The sequence below is a fragment of the Haemorhous mexicanus genome, chromosome 6, assembly GCF_027477595.1.
Source record: "Haemorhous mexicanus isolate bHaeMex1 chromosome 6, bHaeMex1.pri, whole genome shotgun sequence".
Classification (NCBI taxonomy): Eukaryota; Metazoa; Chordata; class Aves; order Passeriformes; family Fringillidae; genus Haemorhous; species Haemorhous mexicanus.
In genome coordinates, this window is record NC_082346.1 from 57627970 (window position 1) to 57651066 (window position 23097).

Consider the following 23097-nt stretch of genomic DNA (forward strand, 5'->3'; position numbering starts at 1 on the left):
GCTGTGATGGAGAGTCACAAGGCGCCTGTGTGTAGTCCTGTCACATGTATTTCTGTGGCAAGAGTAACATCAACTAGTATTAAGATTTTTCATCACAGAATATGCTGATCTGGAAGGGGCCCAAAAGGATCACCAAGCCCAACTCCTGGCCCTGCACAGGACCACCCCAAGAATCCCACAAGGGACCTCAGAGTTTTGTCCAAATTTTTCTTGAACTCTGTCAAGCTGGTGCTGTGACCACATCCCTGGGGAGCCTATTCCAGGGTCCAACTACTCTCTGGGTAAGAACCTTTTCCTAGCACCCAAGCTAGACGCAGTCTTGTAGCTAACGTCTCAAGACAGCCCTTGTGCTGGATACTTGGGTTTATAAAAGCATTGAAAAGAAAATACTGAATATGGTATTACTGTCCTCATTACAAAGGGTGGCACTTCTAAATCAGTCATATTTTTTCTGCAAAAATGAAGAAACAGGTTTTAGACATGTCAGCATTATTGAGTTTACTCAATACAAGCAATATTTACTTCCAGAGGTCACGCTTAAAAGGTCTGAGTTCCAGCTAAGCCCTTGTACGTGGCCAAATGAAACAACCAGGATCCTACAACCAGGATCCTACACAGGATCCTCTTAAAGCCTTAGAGGCTTTAAGCAGTTGTAAAAAATTCAGAGAAAACTTGTAGTAAATATGACAAACAAAATCTTGAGATGGAACTTGGATATCTGAACTCAGCCCAAAGAGACTGCTGGCACTGGAGGTCTAAAATGAGAGTATGGATTGACTTTACAATTCAAAAGGAAAGCAGCAGATAAAGCACAGTCCTGCTCTTCTCCTTCCCATTCCACATGTTCCTACCACTATCCTTTGGCTGGCATTACCAGTGCTCTGATTCCACTGGTGAGCTGGATCTGGGAGCTTAAAAAAACAACAAAGACAAAATCAAAGGTTTTTCTCCCCAGTATATCTTCCTGAATTTGTTTGTCACAAAAGCAGAGTCACCCTGACCTCTGCTACAAAGGGGAGACCAAACATTTGAAGGTCAAGGAAAGCAGATACTCCTTTCACCCAATTAAACGGGTGAGCCCTAATGTCAAACCACACTGTCTTCAAGAGGTGCTGAGGACCTGCCCTGCAAGAATCAGAAAACTTGAAAAAGTATTTTCATTTATACGCCCCTAAAATGGAAGGCTACAAAATTACACAGCCACTCTGTAAACACAGACCTCAGATGCATTAAGTAAGAAACAAAAAATAAGGAAAGCCTTGGTGGTGGGGATATCAAGTTACACTGTGCAGAGGCAGAAATGCTTACTGTTAGGAATGGATGCCGAGAGTTCTGTAAAACCCGGTTCTCTGTCAGCGTGTGTGCTACTTCATCCTGAAATGCAAGCAGAAGGAAATCAGCAAAGTGATTCGCCAGATCAGGGGTACATTTCAAACACTAACAGAGCAATTATTTAAAACTACTCTGAGAATCCTTCCCAGGACTTTGACAAAGGCTGTATCAAGGGCAAACCACATGCCAAAGTTTCCCATCTACTCACCTTTGCTACAATAACTTCCTTCTTCAGAATTTTCATAGCATAATACCGTCCAGTTGCTTTTTCTTTAACTAAAATGACCTTTCCAAAAGTGCCTTTTCCCAGTAGCTTAAGGTATTCAAACTCATTCATGGTCTGTTAACGATACAGATAAAGAAGAAATGAATTACATGATCTAACAAGAAGTGTATTATTCTCAGACCAGAATTTCTCATTCACGTGAGAACGCATGGCATATGTTGCACATGTGGGTTTTTTAATCCTTTTGTTTAGTAGAATTCAGGAGCAGAAATGATTCTTCCACAAAAATGAATGCCAGTGCACTCCCAAAGATAATCAATCACTATCTACAGAAAACCATAAGCTTTCAATTAACTGAATGCTCTGTTGCATGACTCAACACTGAACTGTACAAGTAACACTGAACATATTAATCCAAAGCCATTTTGACCTCTTAGCCAGTGCAGACATTCATTAAAAGGCACAAGCTGCTCTGATTCCAGGGATTAAACCCACACCTTTTTTCTGATGTTCCCCACCTCTCTAGGAGATCAGTTTTCTCATGCTTCATTGAACTGTACCAAAAAACAGAGACAAAATGACTCTCTGTAAGGTCTCTATCAACTCACTCCATAGGACTTTTGAAAGGGCTTTCCAGTGGTTCATGCACTCTGAGTTGGACACACAGAAGAAATACCAACCAGATACTCTCATGAGGTCAAAACAACACAAAACACTTACTTGGCAAACTTTAGAAAAACAGGCTACTTTGGTAAAGGTTTACTACAATATCCAATCAATATAAAACACTTCTCACAACATTAACTTGGACCATTCACCTTAGCAAACTATAAATCCATTCGATGGTAAGCTATTCAAAATATTCCAACAAGAGGGAATGAGGAGAAAAAGACAGGAAAAATCTAGAAAAGCACACATACAGCTACCAGCTCCTGGGTTCCAGCTGTGTTCAGACAGAAACTCCAAGAACAGGGAGGGTCTAAACAAGGTTATGGCCTCATGTTGGACCCTAAATATCCCTTGGCCTTCACTGGCCCTTCCCCCACGCGGGACTGTGGTCACTTGGCCTCTCAGGAGCTGGGTTAGGGGAGAATGGAACACTGCCTCTGGTGTGTCAGTGACCAGGATACAGGCTCTGGGGGAGCCTGTATCAGGGCTCTGGGGGGTGGTAGGGCCCTTCACTGTCTCACCAGAGCAAGGCCTCACCTGCCCCTCCCCACACACACATGCACCTCAAAATTTCTTGAGACATCACATCTTTCCACTCTCAGACAATCACACCATGCCTCAAGACAGGACCACAGTAATGACACCTTTCCTCTTGTGGTCTGATCTAGCAGACAGAGCAGAAAAGAAAGAAGAGGAAAGTACACTGAAACTCATATAATGGTCAATTGCTATTCCAATAACCAAAACATAAGTCTAGTTAGTATCCTCCCATGCAGTTCAGTCTTTCCACTCCCTCCTCACTGCAGGTGAGGTGTGATGCAAATCAGCATCTGGGGGAAGAGTTCATGAACCATTCTTTCAGCTGCAGCACCTGAAGAGTCCAGCAGTTCAGTCTGTGATTTCCTGTGTGTTCCTTGAGACAGCACTCCTTTTCTGTGAGGTTTTATACAATTTTATGCAATTATTTTTGGTACTTGCTGTACCTATAAGCTGGGCTCCAAAATAGCTTGGTGAGTTCTATTTAGGATTCTCTATGACTTATTGATAGTGTAATACATTGCACTCCTTGTCAAACTCTGTCAGGATCAATAGTTAGGCTGTTTTGCATTTCAGAGTCCATTATCTTATAGGTCCAGGTATCAGCACCACCTGAACAAATATACATGTCCCAAATTGCCACTGTTATCCCTCCCACCAAGCAGGTTTCAGGGGGATTACCAGAACCTGCACCCAGGGAAAGAGGAAGAGGTCAGTGGGCACCATGGGAAACAACACTCAGTAAAACTCTACTAATTGTCTGAATTGCCTCAGGGGTAGGGTCCAATACATACCAACACTCAGTCATTCCAACCTCCTCAGCACATAATTTTAGTCAAGACCAGACACTTTTCAACTTTACCAGACTCTTCAGCAGTTCTCAAACCCCAAATCTTTTTTCTCTTAGTCACTTATGCCTTCCTCATCAATAGCTGGAACTTCCCATCTCCACATCAGTTCCACTGTCAACCCCTTTTCTCCTTCATTCCAGGGCCACCAACAGTTCAAAATCCTCTTCTTGTGTACAGTCATACCTCACACATTGCTTACCATTACTACACACGCTTCCCTCAATATAGCCATTCCATACTCTGCACTGAGAAGACACAAACCTGTTTCCATCATCATATGAAATCCTATATGTGAGCCCCCCAAACTAAACTGGAAGGAGGAATCTTTCCACTCACTCTGGCAACCAGAGGGAAAATATAAACATTTCAAAATATTGCAGCAACAAACTTATATAAATATATATGAACATAAATATCTTAAAACCATTCAAGATAAAAACATTTAAACACTTGATGCAGCAAAGGACAGCAACTCCTCTGTCCTATCACCACTTCATCCTCTCATGGAACACTTCTAGAAGGAGAACTCAGACCTACTTCAAAAAGACGAAGCATCTACTTGGCAATCTTTGTGTTCTCTGCTATAGAAAGTTTAATTGAATAATTAACAGTCTGCGAAAATAACCTTAGAACATATAAAAAAATGCAACCATCACTAATGAAACTTAAGTTATCTAGTACCTTAACAACACTGATGAGCGTTCTGAGCCATGTAGGTCAACTTGAATTAGAGTAGCCAGCCATTCTTTTGAGACCCTTTCACTTCAGACAAAACAGTTATCATTAGATCCACATATTCTGTTACATCCAATTTTGCAAATTTGGACTCCAGTCCAAAAGCCAACCAATAACATATATTTGTTCTGTGTGTGTGATGTTTGACTGGTCCTTAGGGAAAAGGACACCACTCTCTTTTCTTTCTTGCTCACTACCTTGAAACCATACTTGCTACAACAATTGTTAGGTACAAAGTCCTGCTAGGATGGTCAACTAAACCAGGAGAAAACAACACTGCTAGCATACTGGGGACACTGTTCTGAAAATAAAGATGATAAATCATTTAATATATTTCATTTTAGATTTCAGATTTCACTGCAGCCTTCTCTCCAATGGATTTGCTGTTTACTATATTGTTCAATACAGTCCCTCTGTGCTCCTCTTTGTCCAGAGCTGACTTTAATCACATAATTTAGATGTCTCCAGCTGCAGATCTTACAGCTGTGTGTATAGTTACAGTCCTTTCCACTTCTGCTTAAGCAGCTCTTTATTCCACTTCCAGAAATACACCGAGTCTTCTGCCTGGTCAGGATATACCTGAACACGCAGAGTTATTACCAAGACTAAAACAACAAACTTGCACAATGACAAAAGTATTTTTTCCCCAAGAGGTTAGGGATTCTGCACTCCCACCTCTGGTCTCTAGCGGTCGGCAAGGCTCAACACCCACTGCTGCCCGGAGGAGGCAGTGTAGGAGGAGCTTGCAAAGCTTCATTGCAAATACAGGGAAACTTTGAGGGTATTTGAATTCACCACCCTCTCCCACTTTTTGGAGCTGGCACAGAGTTTGTCTCAGGCTTGATCCTTAAATTCTGCAACAAATAGCAGTAAGATTGGAGAAAGCCAAGAGGGCACTGGCTGTTTCCCGTGCACTGGTTGGAAGCCCACTGCCTGACATACTCTTTCAGTAATTTCACCACATGTTGGAGTGGGGAAAGGGATATAAACTTTAGTATAAACAGGTTTTAACTGCTCCTTCCTCAGAAAGCTTTGCTTCACTCCCCATCAGTGAAATTTTCAAAACATTCTCAGTTTTATTTTCTTTAGGACGACTGCTGATTTTCCCTTGCAAATGAACCAATTCTGTTGGAGAGCGCGATATCATCACCATCTGCTCTGCCTCTGGATAGCAGGGCTTGGGGTGAGGGGCAGGGGCAGCTGGCTTTGCTGAGTCAAATCCCTCCTCCAAGGAGTGGAGGGAGGTGGCATCAGTGACATCATGCTCAGAGAGTCCCACCTCTTTTTTTACCGATGGGCGGAGTTTATGCTTTGGGGAGGGGTTTGGCTTTGTTGCATCCTCTGAAAAGCTAAGAGGGTTGAAATCACCATCAGGGAGGCACAACTCCTCCCCTATGCTGGATTCCCGGGTTCATCCTCCACAGCTTCCTCAATGGAGTTAATTTGCAACTCTAAAGCTCTTTGGTTCCCGCACAAAGTTGTTTAACAGGTTTCTCAGGTTTCGGGCTAGTTGCTTTTGAGCTGTTAATTCTCACTCCACCCTGAGGCGAGCTATTGTTTCAGCCTCCAAGGCAATTTGCAGCTTCATCAGCTCTTTCTCTGGCCTTTCCAACACGTGCTTTTTATCTTTCTGGGCAGCCATTTAGGACTCGGAAGTGGAACCCTTACCAGGTAGTTTTTTCTCTTCTTTTGACAAAGCTCCAATATATACCTGCGTTTTCTGGCAGATTTTCTCAGACCACATGTCTCATCAAGCTTCTATACCTGGGATTCCATGACCTTTTCGCCAGAAAATACTGGTTTTGACCGAAAATTACCTTCTCCTTATTCTGAGCTGGACACACAGAAGAAATACCAACCAGATATTCTCATGAGGTCAAAACAACACAAAACACTTACTTGGCAAACTTTAGAAAAACAGGCTACTTTGGTAAAGGTTTACTACAATATCCAATCAATATAAAACACTTCTCACAACATTAACTTGGACCATTCACCTTAGCAAACTATAAATCCATTTGATGGTAAGCTATTCAAAATATTCCAACAAGAGGGAATGAGGAGAAAAAGACAGGAAAAATCTAGAAAAGCACACATACAGCTACCAGCTCCTGGGTTCCAGCTGTGTTCAGACAGAAACTCCAAGAACAGGGAGGGTCTAAACAAGGTTATGGCCTCATGTTGGACCCTAAATATCCCTTGGCCTTCACTGGCCCTTCCCCCACGTGGGACTTGTGGTCACTTGGCCTCTCAGGAGCTGGGTTAGGGGAGAATGGAGCACTGCCTCTGGTGTGTCAGTGACTGGCAGCTCTGCCAGGCTGGGATACAGGCTCTGGGGGGTGGTAGGGCACTTCACTATCTCACCAGAGCAAGGCCTCACCCGTCCCTTTCCCCCACACACATGCACCCCAAAATACTTGAGACATCCCTCCAGTCTCTGACACTGCCTCACAGATCAGCCATTTACTCTGATTTGTTTCACCATGAGGAAAAACACTGGAGGAATCAGAGGCTGAGCAAAGACTCTACCACCAGATCAGTGACCATTGCCACACAGCAGCAATAGGACTGACGCAACCAAAGGCTGCTGCAGCCTCAGTTTGGGAAGAAAATTAAGATGTCTCCAACGGCAAACTTCCATATTATTCCCTAAAGCTGGGTGAGGAGATTTTCTGCCAAATTGCTCAATACAGTTGATGTCAGGACCCCAATAATAATTTTGGTTATCCTCAATAACATGTTCAGGAAGAGAGTCACTGTTTAGAAGACTGTATCCATCTGACGAATGAGGTGGTAACTGCATTTCTATGAAGGACTCCTCAGCAAGAGCAGGATCTGTTCGGCCAAAGACCTAGAAGCCTGCTGGCAAGCTCTGACTCAAGAGTGGCATTAAAGTAGCCAACCACATCACTCTGAAAGCACTGACATGACACAAGGGTAACACACAAGTTTAGCGAAGACACTGGTGGCTATCTTTTTATAGAAAAACTTCACTGGTTTTCCCAAAACTGAAACAAACTTATGAAAGTGGGTGAGGATGACAATGGTGAGATGAAGACACAAGAAAGTGGCCGCCTAAAATCCACAGACACTGGATTTGGATGGGGAAAGGTTCTATCAATTCCCTCTTGCAGGAACAGGTGGGAACACTTTCAAAAACAGAAATACGAAGAGAACACAATGGGGTAGAAAGAAATAAAGGGAAGTTGAAGACAGAAACCTAAAAAGGCTCAACAGGGCAAAGATCTCCTCTGGCACATACTCATGTCATGGAAGGCCATTCCTTAGTTGGCCCTCTGCATTCAGACTATGTAGTGCCCAATGCAAAAGCCGAAGTTGTAGGAGCACTATGGACAGACACTGCAGTGGCTGGCTGGAGTTAGCCTAAATGCCTAATCCAGAGCAATAAAATCAATAGACCCACCCTAAATACTGCACATCCATCAGAATACTTCAGCACCAGCCTCCAAGGAGTTTAGAGGGTCACAAGGTCCAGCAGGAGCTTTGGTTTCAGGCTCTGTACCACAGGAAAATGGGCAAACCAAACCCAGACCTGAGCTGGCCTTGAAAGCCATCCAGTAAGGACACGTGAACTCAGAGCTCTGGCAGACTCAGGCAGGCTCTGCTCAGCTGAGACAATTGTTTCCTCCAGAAGCTGCATCTACAGCCAATCATGTAATTGTCAGGGGTACAGACAGCTTGATGGCTACTTCTTGTGTATATTTGAGGAGAGCTAAAAAGCAGTCATTCCTGCTACACCCACTTACCACTTTGTGTTTTGGCTTTGTCATAGAAACTTCCATTTCTTCGGCACCTGAATTATCACTGGGAGAGCCAGATCTGAAATCCATCATCTCTTCCTCTTGTTTCTTCAGGCTGTCTGCTACTGTTTGGATGGCTTTTGTCCATTCTTCCCTGGCAAAATATAGGCAAAGGCATTAATTACTTGTGGCTTTAGATTACCATCTGCCATGGCAAGGATCACCAAGGAATACGGAGCCACTAATACTCTCTCATGAATCAATGATATGATGAATTATGTGCATTTTCAAGCACTGTAAAAATGCATTTTTAAAATCTTATTAATCATACTAGAAACAAGAGACAACTGAAGTCCTCCCAGTCTGGACATAATACAAGACTTTTTGGATAACAGATTTTCTAATGGGCATTCAGTCAACAGCTCAGGATATGACCTGGTGATACAGAGATTTACATAACCAAAACAAACTTGCTAAAATGAAAAAGCAAAAGGCTTATATGACACACAAAGCAATTAAAGCAGTTTCTACATTTTTATGGTGCACTGAAACACACATCCAACTCCTGGGGACACCATGGCACCTCTTCACACACATATCCCAAATTTTAGTGGCTGAAGTGGCAAGAGATGTTCTTAGAAAAGGTCTTAAACTTCAGGACACTTAGGTTATTCTTCTGTTGTAAAGATGATTACATTAGTACAGCAATTGCTGTGTAAACTTTAGCAGAATGTCAGCAAAAGCAGTGACATTTCATCTTGGGCACAGGTCTTGGTTACAATAAAGTTTCCACAGCTGTTTCAGCAACCAGTGCTCTAACAGTGACCCCTTCAACTCCCATGGAGACAACTTCCACTCCAGTGTCCTTTGGGAGATTTCACACCTTTGAAGCTACTGAAGTGAAAGTTCTTGGCCGTCACTCGATTTCACTGCAAATTTATTGAACATAAAGAATACAACTCATAAGGGCTTCCAGGGTCTCAGGACAGGCTTTAAAGACACACACACAGGAGCTGAAGACACATCCAGCAGACTATCTGAACTTATATGTTTACTTCTTTTGTATATGCAGGGAACAGGATGTGGTGATTTAGTTGGTTTTTTCTAGGGACTGGTTAAATTCTTCTCCTAAGGACATCCCAGGTAAAATATTTCGCTACTACAGCAGCAGCCAATGCTGAACAACTCTGTGCACAATCTGCAGTGCAGCCATGCCATCCTTATCAATGTCCAATTTTTCACTGGTCCTATGAAGTTGGTTTTTTTAAAAAATCATATCTGAACATGTGAGTTTCCATTTATAATGCATGCAAGAGGCAGATCATTCCCCAGAGGAAGCAAAGTCCATGGGAAAAAGTATCCAACACAAGATTTTAATAAAAATTGCACCTCATAAGATCATTCCTGCCTTGTGCATTTTTATTTTGGATTTTGCCTGAATTGTGCACAATTCATCCAGCCCTGTATGGGGCAGCAGGGAAATGTCAAACATTCAGAACATTCTCCCTATACTCCCAGCACAGACTGCTCCATTCACCATCCCTAACACATTCCCTTATTTACTAGTCGTATTTTTACATTCAAAATTATTACAAAAAGAACTTCTTCTTCCACACTTTTCTCTCTCCATTTCTTTTCAAAAAGCAAACATTGGTTCTAAAGGTATATAGAAAGCTAAAGGCATATTGACCTTCATATCTCTTTTGTTACTGACTTGGTTGAGATCTCAGCCCTCCTGAAGTGAGTATCTTTGATTTCTGGGAGAACAGAATTTCACCCTCAGCTTTTATGTCTCAAGAGTACACAACAGAGGTGACTAACACTCTGAGCCCTGAAGTGTCACAAAGCTGACTTAATTGGCTAGGAGGGAACAAAACAAGACTGAAATACAATCTTCCCCGAAGTGGAAACTGCTATTCACTCCCTTTAGGGTCACTGACCACGAAGTTCCTAAAAGAAACAAGGACAAGTTTCTTTTTCTTTGCTTTTAATTTGACTAAACCTCCTTCTGATCATTGTAACAGAATCAAAAGCAATAATAAGGAGTATGCAAAGTGCATGCAAAGGCTATGAAAGAAATAAGTGAGTAATGCTTGGTAGAATTTACTGGTCTTCAAAATAAACATGTGTGAGGATCATACCTAAGGAGGACCACGGTTTTAAGATACCCACTCCCTTAGGGCAAAGACACTGAAATAATTTGAGTTCAGTTTCTGAAGTGCAAGTAAATATTTAAATACTCAGTAGCTGTATTATAGCTGTGCTGGAAAACTGTTCTCTCTGGAGGTAAGAGATCAGTTCTCCAATGATGAGAGCACAGGATGTAGCTCTTAGCTTTGTTTCCTAAAAGATGAAACAGAAATCTGCACCTGCAGCAGATAACTATCACCTTTATTATCTAATTTGCATAAAACATTAGCAATCAGCAATGATACAACTAACTTTTCCTTTAGAAACAGGGTGCCTAAATAGACGATAAAAGGTCACTATTCTGATACAACTCAACTCTGCCTGAATCTCTATTTCATTTTTGCTCATCCTTCCAGAAACTCCCAGGTCAGAAACCCTTCATTTTACATACCACAACATTTCCAGTGAGAAATGAACCTTACATTACAGAAATAACTACCTGTGTGCTGGTACACACCTGCACCTGTCCGTTTTGGATACCCAACCTAGCAACAATTCACTTACAAACACTGCTCAAAATCCACTCTCTGAAACCCCCCCTTTAGGGTTGCTTTTATACTGGAAAATGCACTAAAACTGAAGGCACTCGAAAATTCTTTGTCACTTTTCAGTCCAGACGTACATCATCTGATAAATAAGAGCTTCAGCAGAGGACTCACTATTAATGCTGAACACTTGCATCTGCTTTTGCAAGGAGTTTATGCATTAAATATGAATGAAACATACCGCTCCTCTGGAGTCTCCACATGAAATGTTCTTTCAATTACTGTGGTCCACTGGAGGCATCTAATGATAAATGTGTTTGGTTTAGGTCGCTCTGTCTTCATCAGCTGGCACTCTACCACAATCAAGGAAGAAAGAGTCATGGTACATAAGCAGGTTTAAATAATCATTTGTCTTTATTCTTATCTAGCAAACTGTTGCAATTAATCAGCCATAGAAATCTCTGTAAGTACTTCTTTAGGAGACTTGAGACAATTTACTGTGTTGATGAAACCAATAAATAGCTCGGGAGATAGCCATCTAAGCAGCTCTGAAATCAAATTCTGCTTGGAAAGGCTCCACATTTGGTCTGCCCATAGAGGTAAGCAGAAATGTGATGTGATAACACAGAAGCCATTCAGACTCAGGTCCCATACTCTAAAGGTCATCCAGAGCACAGCACAGGGCCAAAGCCATTTGATAATGTAGCAATTACATACACAAAACTGAAGTCAAGCCCCCACATTCCCTCCTATTGACTTTCCCATATAAAACCCTGTCCATGGGTTCCAGGGAGCTGCAGGAGAACATCTGATCATTTTGCAGCAACCTGATGAAGCTCAGACTCAGCATTTCCAGTCCTCAAACACTAGAGGGAACATCAAACTGCAAAGGCACCCCCTGAGAAGACCCTGTTCCAGAAGCCTTCGGGAGAGCTGCTGCAGACGGATGCTGCACCGACACGCAGCGAGCAGCTTCCATCCCTGCCAGGCTTTAAGCACAGCCTAAAAAGGCTACAGAAGTACAGTTGCATGCTCAGCCACCACTTCCTTCATCAAAATGTTCTGTTGAGAGCTGAGTGTCATTTTTTTTTTAATTTTTAAATTACATCTATTGCTTTAAGCTTCTTAGGATGTTACAAGTGTTTATCCTTCAAATTTGGGCCAGAAAATGCTCCTGGATAAAGGGCACACTTTAGCTCTACTAAGAGAGATCTGAAAAACAGAAGAAAATCAATGAAATAACAACAGGAGCCAAACCACCACACTTTTCGGACAAATGTTAATAGAAAAGCTAATTAATTAAACAGACCCTGCTAGAGGAAAGTCAAATTAAGAAACCAAGTCAGCAGGGAAAAAAAAATATAATTGTGTGGTTTTTTCTTGCATTAAACTCTTTTCCTTGCAGTTAATGAAACCACAAGCTTGCTGTTATTTGGTCTTCAGTTTCTAAATAGACTTCTAAATAAATAAAAAGGCACTATGAAGACAAGTAGAAATTTCTGTTCACTGCTAGAGCTATGAACTTCCTCTACCATCAGCAATGTGCAAGTAGAGGACTGAATCCACCAGAATAACAGTACACATTACTAAGGTTACACTGGTACCATTAGGTTAATTTCATTATTGTGTAAATTTAGAATGCTCAGTTTTAAGTTCAAGCTCTTAATTAGCACCAAGATAAAATATTTACTGCCAGTGTTTTTGAGCACTGTATTTTTGGCAATATATTTCATGCCTCATTTGCTGCTGGAATTATAAGCTTTTCAATTAGTAACTCTGCATTTTTCATTACAAGAAAATATAATTTTTCTTTAATAGCACGCAGAGGTTATACTGCATCCTACTAAAGCACTTCAATTAGATAAGAGAAAGTTTATTAATGAGTCATGCAAAAGCTTTAGTGCAATAAATGGCACTCCTTAGTTCAGATTAAACAATGTCCATGCAGCGATGTGGCCGTGCTGGGCTCAGCCTTGCAGCCACCTCTGTGAAAGCCAAACACAACTGCCCAGGCTGGCACAGCCCCATGAGCCTGGGGCTGATAAATTCCACTCCAAAGATCTCACTCCTGCTTCCAGACCTCCCACCTCCTTAGCTGCCCTTCTTTTTTTGTTGTTTGTTTGTTCTGCCTTCCGTTTTTATCTGCCTAACCTGATTAGAGGAAGGCTGGGGCTGTCCTCTAGGAACCTGCACAATGCAGCCCTAAGACACCAAATCTGCCTGCAGACTCGAAGAACAACACATCAGGCTATTTCCTAACCGTGTGCTAATCCAGAGCTGTTCTCCCATACTTATCCCAAAGTACAGCATCATTAAGAAATAAACAGAGAGGTTTTGCTTAGATTTTAAAAACACTTTAGATTCATATTCTGAAGTAGCTGCATAGGTATTTAAACTAGCCATGAACTCTAGATTTAACCATTTAATTTCAGCATGATAAACCACACAAGGTTTTTTCTGTTATAGACAGGGACCAATTACATGTCACTCTTCCCCTAAATCAGCACTGTCCATTGATATTTGTTAAGCTTGCTGATCCAGCAATCTTTAAGGCGTACAGCAAGATGAATAATAGAGATTTGTCAGTTAATAACCACTATAATTCAGGAATGTCACCCAGAATTGTTTTGTTTAGTGAACAATATGCTGTCTAATTACCCTGCTCAATCATAACAGCACATATCAAGAAATACAGAAGGCATTACTTTACCAAAGTGCCATACCAGAGAGGTTCTAGAAGTTTGAAACTACCACTTGTTTCTGACCATGTATGATAATCCCATGGATTTTATCAATGAAACGAATGAACAGTATTTTTTTCTTACTTTTAAACCCAAGTGTGTTCTCTTCATTGTAGCTGAAGTTAGAGAAATCCAAAATCCACCTTCTCTAATCATCAATACATTACTGCAACGTGCACCACTCCAGCAGAGCACAGAGATGCTGTGTAGTATTAGGTCTGATTTATGGCATGTTTGGGGATTCTGCTATAAAAATATTCAATTTCAAACAGGGGCTGAGGGTTACCCACATTGAAGGAAGTTTTTCCTGTGAAACAGGCCAACGAAAGTATTCCCCATTTGCAACAGAGTAGGTACTATAAACAGCAGCCTGTTAAAAATTATTTAAATTTCTCTAAAGAACCTCTTGATTCTTTCCTGGCGTTTGGTCTTTTAAAGTAAGTAGGACAGAGAAATTGTTCCTAACAGGAAAAGACACCAAGGCATTCAAATGTAAATTACCGTTTTGTATTTGAAAGACACTTAGTATTATCCCAGTGACTTTCTAAAATGTCACAATATTTGCTTTCCCAGCACTTAAGCTAAAAGGCAGATTACTTTCGATGAAAGTGTCAAACTCTGCTCCCTATATAATGACATCACACTTAAAACAATAATGTCAAGGAAGAATCCTTCCTATTCCTGCTTTGATTTCTTTAAGAAAGGGTATGGAGAAACAGAAAAAAGAAAACAGAAAAAAAAAGGAAAAGGTAAGCAAGGAAAATAGAATGATGAAAAAATAAAACTTTTGGAAGACAAACACAAATATTATGCTGAAATGTCTGTTTTCTGCTAACACCACAGGATAAATTAAACTCTGAACTGTTCAGCATGGCAAAAGTGAGGGGCCAGGAGCACCAAGTTACAGACCAGCACAACGCTGGCTCTCAGTAACAGCAGACAAAAATTCAACCACTAATCTGGCCATCCTGTACCCTCTGAAAAATGCCTGACTGCAGGCACACAGTCCTGTCCCAAAAGGAGCTCTCGTATTGTTGAGCAATTATGTTTTCAGCAGTACAACAAAACCACCACAGTCCATCTTCCTTTTTGACAGCCGGGAGCAATAATCCCTTTCTAACAGGAACAGCCTCTCTCTCCATGTGGTTTTTCACAATATACTGCTTTTCTCAGCTATATGGTTTTAAAGGCTTATAACCTAATAGGGAGACATACATGATAATCCAAGATTACAATTGGTATGACGGCTACTTATCTCTCAGATTTACAACTCAGCCTCTACTGGTTATTCATCTGCAGGGGCTCTGGAGCAGAACTTTTAGGCACAGACTTTTTTATTCCTTCTACCTTATTAGTAGTAAAGTACAGAACACAAAACACAAATAAGAAAACACTCAGGCAACATGCTTCACGAATGTTATTTGGGTTCTTCTGCATTTGTTTTTTGTCTGTTGTCAATTTTTTTTTAAACAATCAATAGGTTAATTCCAGAGAAAATAAACTCCTTAAACACACAAACATTAGTATATGGCTATTTTAAAAGGAAAATTAGGTGGAGAAAAGGTTATTTAAAAGAAATAGTACACCTTTCTTTAGCTAAACGGGCTTAGAAACAAGTTTTCAAAAATGTACAGTTAAAACCCTCACAGACCAAAAGGAAAAGGCCAGTGTAGGAGAAAGAAGGGACTGTCAAGCACATGGAAATCACACACTATTTATTGCTAATACTTTCTTCATAGCCATTAAAAGAAAGGACAGGTGACCATTAGTTGTTATCTTCTGTCATGGCTTTCTCATTAATTATTTCCCACTTCTCATGCACTGACAAAATCACTCAATATGAATTTTACACTACAAGTAATAAAATTCCCCTTTTAAAAAAACCCTCCTTTTACTTGCAAAGATAAAAAAGCCTACATTTTTGTACAGCAGAAGAGGGTAAAGATTTTAATCAGAAACATGGGACCACTTCCAAAGAACAGACTGACAGAGACAGCCTGCCATCTCATTAAAAAAAAAATCTGCTTCACTAATTAACAAAAAAAAAGTCGAGGCTATCATGGTCTCTTGGACCAAAAGAAAACAGAAAGATTAATTTTAACAAAATATTTTATCTTAATATTTAAAATAATTTTTTACAAAATTATTTCCCCTACCTGTCACTGGCAGGAGGCTTCTGCAGGCCTGTGCTCTGGCCTGAGCCTTCCTCCAGAGACAGCTGAAATTCATTCACACTAACACGACATGTTAACCTGAATGAAAGGATCAGGCAAACAGGTTCAAAGGGAAAGCCTGTGGTGCAAAATACATCCAAACAGTGATCTCTGAGATGAGCTCAGCTGGTTAGAGCCTGGCGCTAATAGCACCAAGTTTGTGGCTTCAATCCCCATATGGGCCATTTACATGAAGAGTTGGACTCGACGATCCTGTGGGTCCCCTCCAACTCAGAATATTCTGTCAATCTGTGAAAGTGTGGAGGGCACCCAGAAGGGACAGAAGTGCTGGAAGCACTGCCTGCTACTGCCTACATGAGAAATTAAATCCTGGGGGAGAAACAGCTGCTTCTGCGGGCCCAAATCCACAATAATGACTTCTAGCAAGGAGGCCCCACTCCAGTCTTCAAGGCCTGCCTGAGCTGCCACCAGGCAAGAGCACTGCTAGGAATATCCTCTCACCCACCACCCAGCCCACAATGCCTCTTACAGGCAACTCTTACAATTCATCCATAGGCACGTGCTGTGTCTTCTCTGACAATGCTCCAATGCCATGGTAACAAACCTGTTTATCTATAAATGCTGAGACTGATGGGCTCAATCTGCCAAAACAGCACCACACTGCTGTTGAGAAAACTGATTTAAGTTAACCCATTTTAAAGGCAACTTAGACAAAGAAAAGGTGATGGACACATTTTTACTCCTTAGCACTGAGCTGCCCAAGTAATGCAGTTAGCAGCAGCAAGAGGATGGAAGTGTCCTCCAGAAAGTGCATTTGTTAAAAGCCTCTGGCTATAGACCAAGCACTGAATTAATTTATAAATTAATGGCTTTCTTCTGCTTTGCTTTACCTTCTTGATCTGTAAGAAGATACCAGTCTAAAGAGGAAAGTACCATGTCATTACTGAAATGAAAACACTACAAGAATTCTCCCTCTCAAGCAACACAAAAAGCCCCAAAGCACTCTTGGAATCCTGGACAGAGGCACCAGGAAACAGCATGTCCATTATGTATTCCCATCATCACTCAGAACACGTATGTGCTGCTACTGGAGGAAAAATAATGAACATTTCCATTAATTCCTACTGCTGCCCAGCCCTCTTCCAGGAGCAGGGTGTTTCAAAATAAATACCTGCTTAATGATCAGCTACAAAGATGAGTCCCCTGTATTTTCAGCTACCTTGTAATGAAGAGGGAAAGCCCCTACCCTTCTCTCTGCAGAGCTTTGCTTCCAGTAGTCACAAGGAACATGGAACAGATCATTGTTAATAACAGGTGCCACAATGATCTATTTTTAAGTGGTGGAACGAGACACAGGCAGATCACGAGACAGGAAAGATTAAGAACAGGAGAAAATAAAAGCTGGAAGTATACAGTGAAAAGTTAAAAACATGAGCAAGAAAAGGAAATTATCTTCAGAGTCTTCTATCACATCCTGTGCTGCAGCACCTGAGCAAAGTCAGAAATGTTTTCACAGTAGAGAGTGCAGAGGTTAGGAGATGCTATTTTTTCCAAACCCTTTTGTTGGCTTTAATAAAAGAACTATGGGTTTGTGTTCAAAATTAAGAAAATCCAAGTGTGCTTCATTAAAACATGTGCTCACTCTGCATTCTCTTATGCTAACAATTAAATAACTCTGACCAATGTCAATGCCACTGGAATCCAGATCTGGTGGCAGAAATGCTTCTGCTGTACCCACTCGCCAAGTACATGCACCTGGGTCAATTTCCACTTTAAAGCAATTTGCTGACTAACATACATACAAAATATTAACAAATAAACCCCTTTTATTCAATAACCAGAAACACTAAATTACTAGAAAACTTAAAAAACAAGAAAAATAAGCAGAGCATCAAACCTCCACGTTACAATCATTCCTGAGAAACACAGTGGGATTTGTCAGCTCAAATAAACACACTCTGTGTTTAGACACGGCGCTCTGGGCAGATGTGAATGTTACTGATGCAGCTTACCAGCTATGTTACAAGAAGACATCAACCCCAAAGTGGACATGGAAGCAGCTAAAAACACTTACGAGCTACTGAGAAGTTATTTAAAGGTGATTCCCGCTGGTCCACATCCTGTGGCCGTTCCTTGTAGCCAATGAAGGTGCCATCATTCTTCAACAGAAAATACCGCGGCCTCCATGTTTTGATGTATTCTCCTGGAAAGAGAGGATGGGTCAAGGGAAACAACATCAGAAAACACCCCAAAATACTGACACACCAATATTTTCTGTTAATATTGGAACTATATGTCATCCTGACAGCAGCAGTTGTAAGAACATTCAGTTCAGTCTGATACAAACAGTGGAAAAATACAGGCACTGAGTCACATACTGATAGCGATGTTAGCCATAAAAATGGGACTTCACAAAAGGTAAACAGCTATGTTTTGTTCTTCCATCTACTTCGATTTCCATTCAAATTCTGCAACATCTGCCTTAAATGCATTTTAAATTTTAAAAAAATCAGAGCAGATGTCCTGTGTATTATTTTTGCTATTGTCATTTTTCATACTGACAAGTGGAGAAATTTTTTTCATTTACATTTTGCAGCGCAAGTATTTTAAACAAGAATGGGTAATTTACTAATTAGTCAACTGCTTTATCAAACCAACAGTCACTTTCAGACCATAAGAAGATAATTCTCTGCTTATGTTACATAACATCACTCACTTCTCTCACAACATCTCAAGCATGAAACACAAGATGATACATCACAATATGAAGGAGAAAACACTGGATGATGTATAGCCACCACAAAGTCAAAAACAAACATCTACTCTGAAAGATATGCCACCTTTCTTTGTCTGAGGAAACACCCATTGCTCACACCATGCTACTGCTCATCTGAGAAACCTGCACAGGTGACACTTGCATGACTGCATTACAGACACATTCAAAACGTTCAGCAGCAGAATAAGAAGGAAAGAGTTAACCAAAACCTGTTATTTACTGGATTTATTAAGGTCTTCAGGGAAGGAAGCAGATATCCCTTCGATGGCTCTTCTGGATGACTATCAGTATGCCTGAGTTTTTTGCTCATTTACCAGATCATTGTTTTCTGAGGCAGTCTCAAGAATTTCAAATAGCTTTTCATGGCATCAAGCTGCCCCTCAAGGTCCTAAAAGGTCCTGCTTCTACTCAACTGAGTCACAAAAATCTCATTCAAGGTGTTATTCTAAACACAATACTGGCCACACTTTTCCAATTCTGCTCACCCCAAAAACTGATTTAAAAATTTTAAAAGCAAGTGGTCAACTACAAAGCACCCACAGCCACACATCAACCATGCCCTCCTCCCTTCTGTATGGTTTCTCACTGGTTTGTTTAACAGTGGGGAGAAGATGAGAGAGCACACTAGGAGCTGAACTCCTTTCTAGCCCGCCACAGCAGGACCACGCCTGTGCACCCTGTAATGCTGCCCTGCAGTGGCTGGTGTCCAGTGCCCACAGGTTCACCTGCTGGCAAGCTCTTCAAACAACCAAGAGAGGCAAGAGAAGAAGGCTCACCAGATTTATTGGCTCTGGAAACCTTTTAGTGCTCTCCTGTTCTCCAAGGCTCCTCTTATACTTTCCTGCTGCTCAGCTTTCCTCTGCTGGTGATTTCTCTCCCAGCAAAGTGCACCCTGCCCCAGGAACTCCCTTGCAGCTGCTTTGTCTCCTTCCTGTCCCCACAGACCTCCTCTCCGTCTGTGGTGCAGTTTCAACCTGCTTTGGGCAGCAGCTGTGTCACTTCTCCGTTCATACTCATCCTTCTCCCTCCTGCACACAGAAGCAGAAGCAACCCTGACGCCCACACAACACAGACACGGGTGTGCACAGCCCCCACCAGCTGCTTTCACCTCTTTAGTCCTCACTAGGCCTTCAATTTCCTCATCTAAACCAAAAAACTAAGAGCTACTGAACTGTCAGGGAGAGTCACACAGAGTCATCTTTGCAGTGGCCATGTCCACAGAAAACATCCATTTGAACTAATGAAACAGGTATGGGGCAAGAAAGAGGAGAGGAAAAGGAGCACAAACTTTCTCACCGTTTCTTTTAGAGATGGCTGCTTTAAGTGTTACACCAGCCTGTAAGGCGTTTACAGAAGTGTCATCATCACTCCAGGAATTTCAGAACTCACCTGTCATGGTTTAACATTTATAGGCAAGGAGGTAAATGTAGAAGGTTTTGTTGTCATCATCTTTTTAATTCTGACCTTAATTAAATGCCAAAAACTTTCTGGGATCAGCAGGAGATTATGAAGCCTTTCACATTTAAATTATCAGTCCAACTCGGCCCAGATCAGTGAGATTAGTCCAATCTCATTACAGTTACACCACAGATGTGACTACAGGGACAAGAAGACACACGGCATGCTCAGCCCAGCTCTTGACTAGAGGCTTGCCAGGTAAGCGGGTTGGGAAGGTGGCTGCCTAGACCATCAGGATTTTGGAACATGCTGTTACATACCTGACTCGTTGGTATTTTCTTCTGTTGCATAAAGCACACCCAGGAGACCTAATGACCACCACACACCCCTTATCATATCTGCACTTAGGACTAAATCCAGATTGGATGGGACACATAATATCTGAACAGGGACAAGACAGAGTTTCTACTTCCCTTACTCCCTCGTTTATGCTACACATCTTCCCCACTGACATTTACAGAGGGGACAATAATTTTTTGCAGATTCTGAAATTATTATCTGGTTATTTGCAGTGAAGTATACATAATTTTAAACAGAATTAGACTGTACTGTCATAGGAGACTTTCTCTAAGATTAGATGCTTATGTTTGGCTCTCATACTTTCTTACAGCTTTATCCCACCAATCTGCTTCTCTGTTAGAAACACATCCTCTAACAGGATTAATCACACAGTCTTTAAAATTGTGCATTCCATACATATATAGCATCCTCCTCCACACTCACTGCTTCTGTGTGAAAAATCAAGGATTTCATTACCACCAGCCTTTCTGCAGGGATCACTCTACTTGGATCTTCCTTTAAGCATTGCTTTAGCTGGTTATGGTTCCTGATCCACCTTTTTAATTTGCAAATAAATAGCATGATTTTTTAAAATTTTTTCCACATGTCTGGAGCTTACTGAATACTGTAATATGGCAATCCAGCCTATTATTGATTATTGTTCTTGCCAAAGGAGAGTATGAGGCACAGTGCAGCATCTGTGGTACAAATTTTTATTATATAACACACTGAGGTTGTACTTCTGCATCCTGCAAAAAAGTGGCAAGACACTGCCTGGTGTGTGACTTCCCAAAGAGATGATCTCCAAGAATAATTTTACATTCAAGCCTGAGCAAGCTATCATTCCTCTGCAGAAGCTCAGAAACACAGATTCACCAAACAGTCACCAAAAAAGATGTACCAAGTGCATATTCTTAAGAAACAAGTTTATATTTTTATGATTAGCTAAAAGACTATAAATGGCCTACAGCCCACGAGGACCACATCAAAAGGTGACAGCAAATTTGAGTACCAGAGGCAGAAAAGGAGTTTGTCAATACAGACAAAAAAATAATTATGTGGAACTGCTGGGACAAAGCTGTCTGAAAAACATCAACACCTTTTCCTTCCTCCAATATACTCAGCAAGCTGTCATGCCTCAAGAGTGAACTGAGCTGTTTCAATTTTTGCCCTGTGTTCTTTGTTCCTGTTGCGGTTTTGTTTTTAAGAATCACAAGAAGAAGTTACTTGAAGTCACTAATATTAGCAGTTATGTAGTCACACTAGAAAGAATCGTACCGAGTACAGTAAATGCAAGCATGTGTGGCAAATTCTATCAGACAACACTAAAAAAAAAATAATGATCCACCATGGAAAAGTGAACAATTTACAAAGCAAAACATTTTTTCCTCTGTGATTCATTGCTTGTGTAATGCCCTGGCAGAGCCTTCTTTGTTTTCAGTAACAGAATGCTAACACTGCAGAGACAGGAAAGCAAAAGCATGGGTTATAAATCCTACATATAAAATCCTGGAACCAAACAGACTCCTCTGTAGCTTGCTAGCTTTATTATTTAAAATCTTTATGTATCATTCTGTTTACTCCGAGCAATTTCCAAATTGCAAAGATTCCCAAACTGTATATATCTGGAAACATACACAAAGATTGTTATAGACTGATTTCCCTTTATTGCCTTGAGCCTGCCCCCACACACTGCACATTAAAATACTTAACACACACTCAGAATGTAAATCCATCTCATGCCAGAAAAGCTTTTTCGCTGTAACACATACTGTAAAGCACTCTTATGCCTGAATATTTCAGAAAAAGTTAAACACAAAACTCCTTTGGCTCATGAAAAGTTAATTCTACTGAGGATTTACAACAATGCAGGGTTAGATTATTTTCCTCTCCTCCCCACAACAGTATCTCACCGAATCTGGAGCTGTCTACCACTGATAGAGTGTCTAACATCAGAAACAGCTGCCACTCCCTGGGAAGCTCACGGGGTAAGTGGAGAATAATGAGCAGCAAGCACCAGCAGAACAAAAGAAAATCCATCTTTATTTACCAACTGCTGCATGCTTGTTGCTGCATCAAGCTCATTCAAAGCCAACACCACACCCTTTAATTCAGAACAGACTATATTTAAGAAGCCTCTGCTTTTGTTTTAATCAACTCATACATACCAACGGTTTGAAAAAAAAAAAATCATTAGGCTAACCAAGTCAGCATCCAATGCTACCCTTGATATTTACAAAAGCACCCGGCCGACTATTAACTTTCTTATGGCCCAAAGTAACCAAGTAACAAGCCCAGGAGCACTGACTGAAAACAAAGTCTCAGTTATATGAAATGCAGTCAGGTGGCTGCCACAAATCTACCAATAAATAATGCATTAAACTTTCTGCTCTGAGCATCAGAAGTAGCACCTTTAATTGCATTTAAGCATAACACTCAAAAAATTAGAGCTTTTGAGTTATGCAAGCCTTCTCTACATTCCCACACACTCTGATGATGTAGGGCACTCCCTGCTCGTACAGCCCCAGTTCCTGTCCGAGGGAACATGAAAGTTATGCCAATCGGAGCGCTAATGTGCCACCCATCAAAGGCACAGTGACTCATTTCTGAGCCTCAATGGCCATGAGAAGTGGTCTGCATCCTGTCGGCCTAATAAGGGCTCGGAAAACAGACGCCAATTTCCTTAAAGATGTGAAGCTTTCAGGAGCTGCCATCGAGTTTGTGCTGAGGAGTGAGATGGGGATTTACAGTTAGTTCTTACTGCTTGAGTAAACTGAGTAAGTGTCCACTAGCTTCAAAACCAGCTGAAATCAAAACAGATTTGGAAAAAGAAAGCAGGGCTTGAAAACTTGCCTTCGCATTTCTAAAGCACTCGGAAGCAAG

The 23097-nt window shown here is 41.2% G+C and overlaps 1 protein-coding gene across 1 annotated transcript in view; it reads right to left on the reverse strand.

Moving 5' to 3' along the window:
- The window catches only part of AKT1 (AKT serine/threonine kinase 1), a 78544-nt gene that overhangs the window by 21813 nt on the left and 33634 nt on the right, over positions 1-23097 (reverse strand). Inside the window, exons 3-7 of the mRNA XM_059850450.1 lie at positions 17776-17904; positions 11028-11139; positions 8118-8265; positions 1541-1672; positions 1309-1374 (exon numbers count right to left, since the gene is read on the reverse strand). Coding sequence (XP_059706433.1) covers positions 1309-1374; positions 1541-1672; positions 8118-8265; positions 11028-11139; positions 17776-17904 — 587 coding nt within the window. The remainder of the gene's footprint in view (positions 1-1308; positions 1375-1540; positions 1673-8117; positions 8266-11027; positions 11140-17775; positions 17905-23097) is intronic.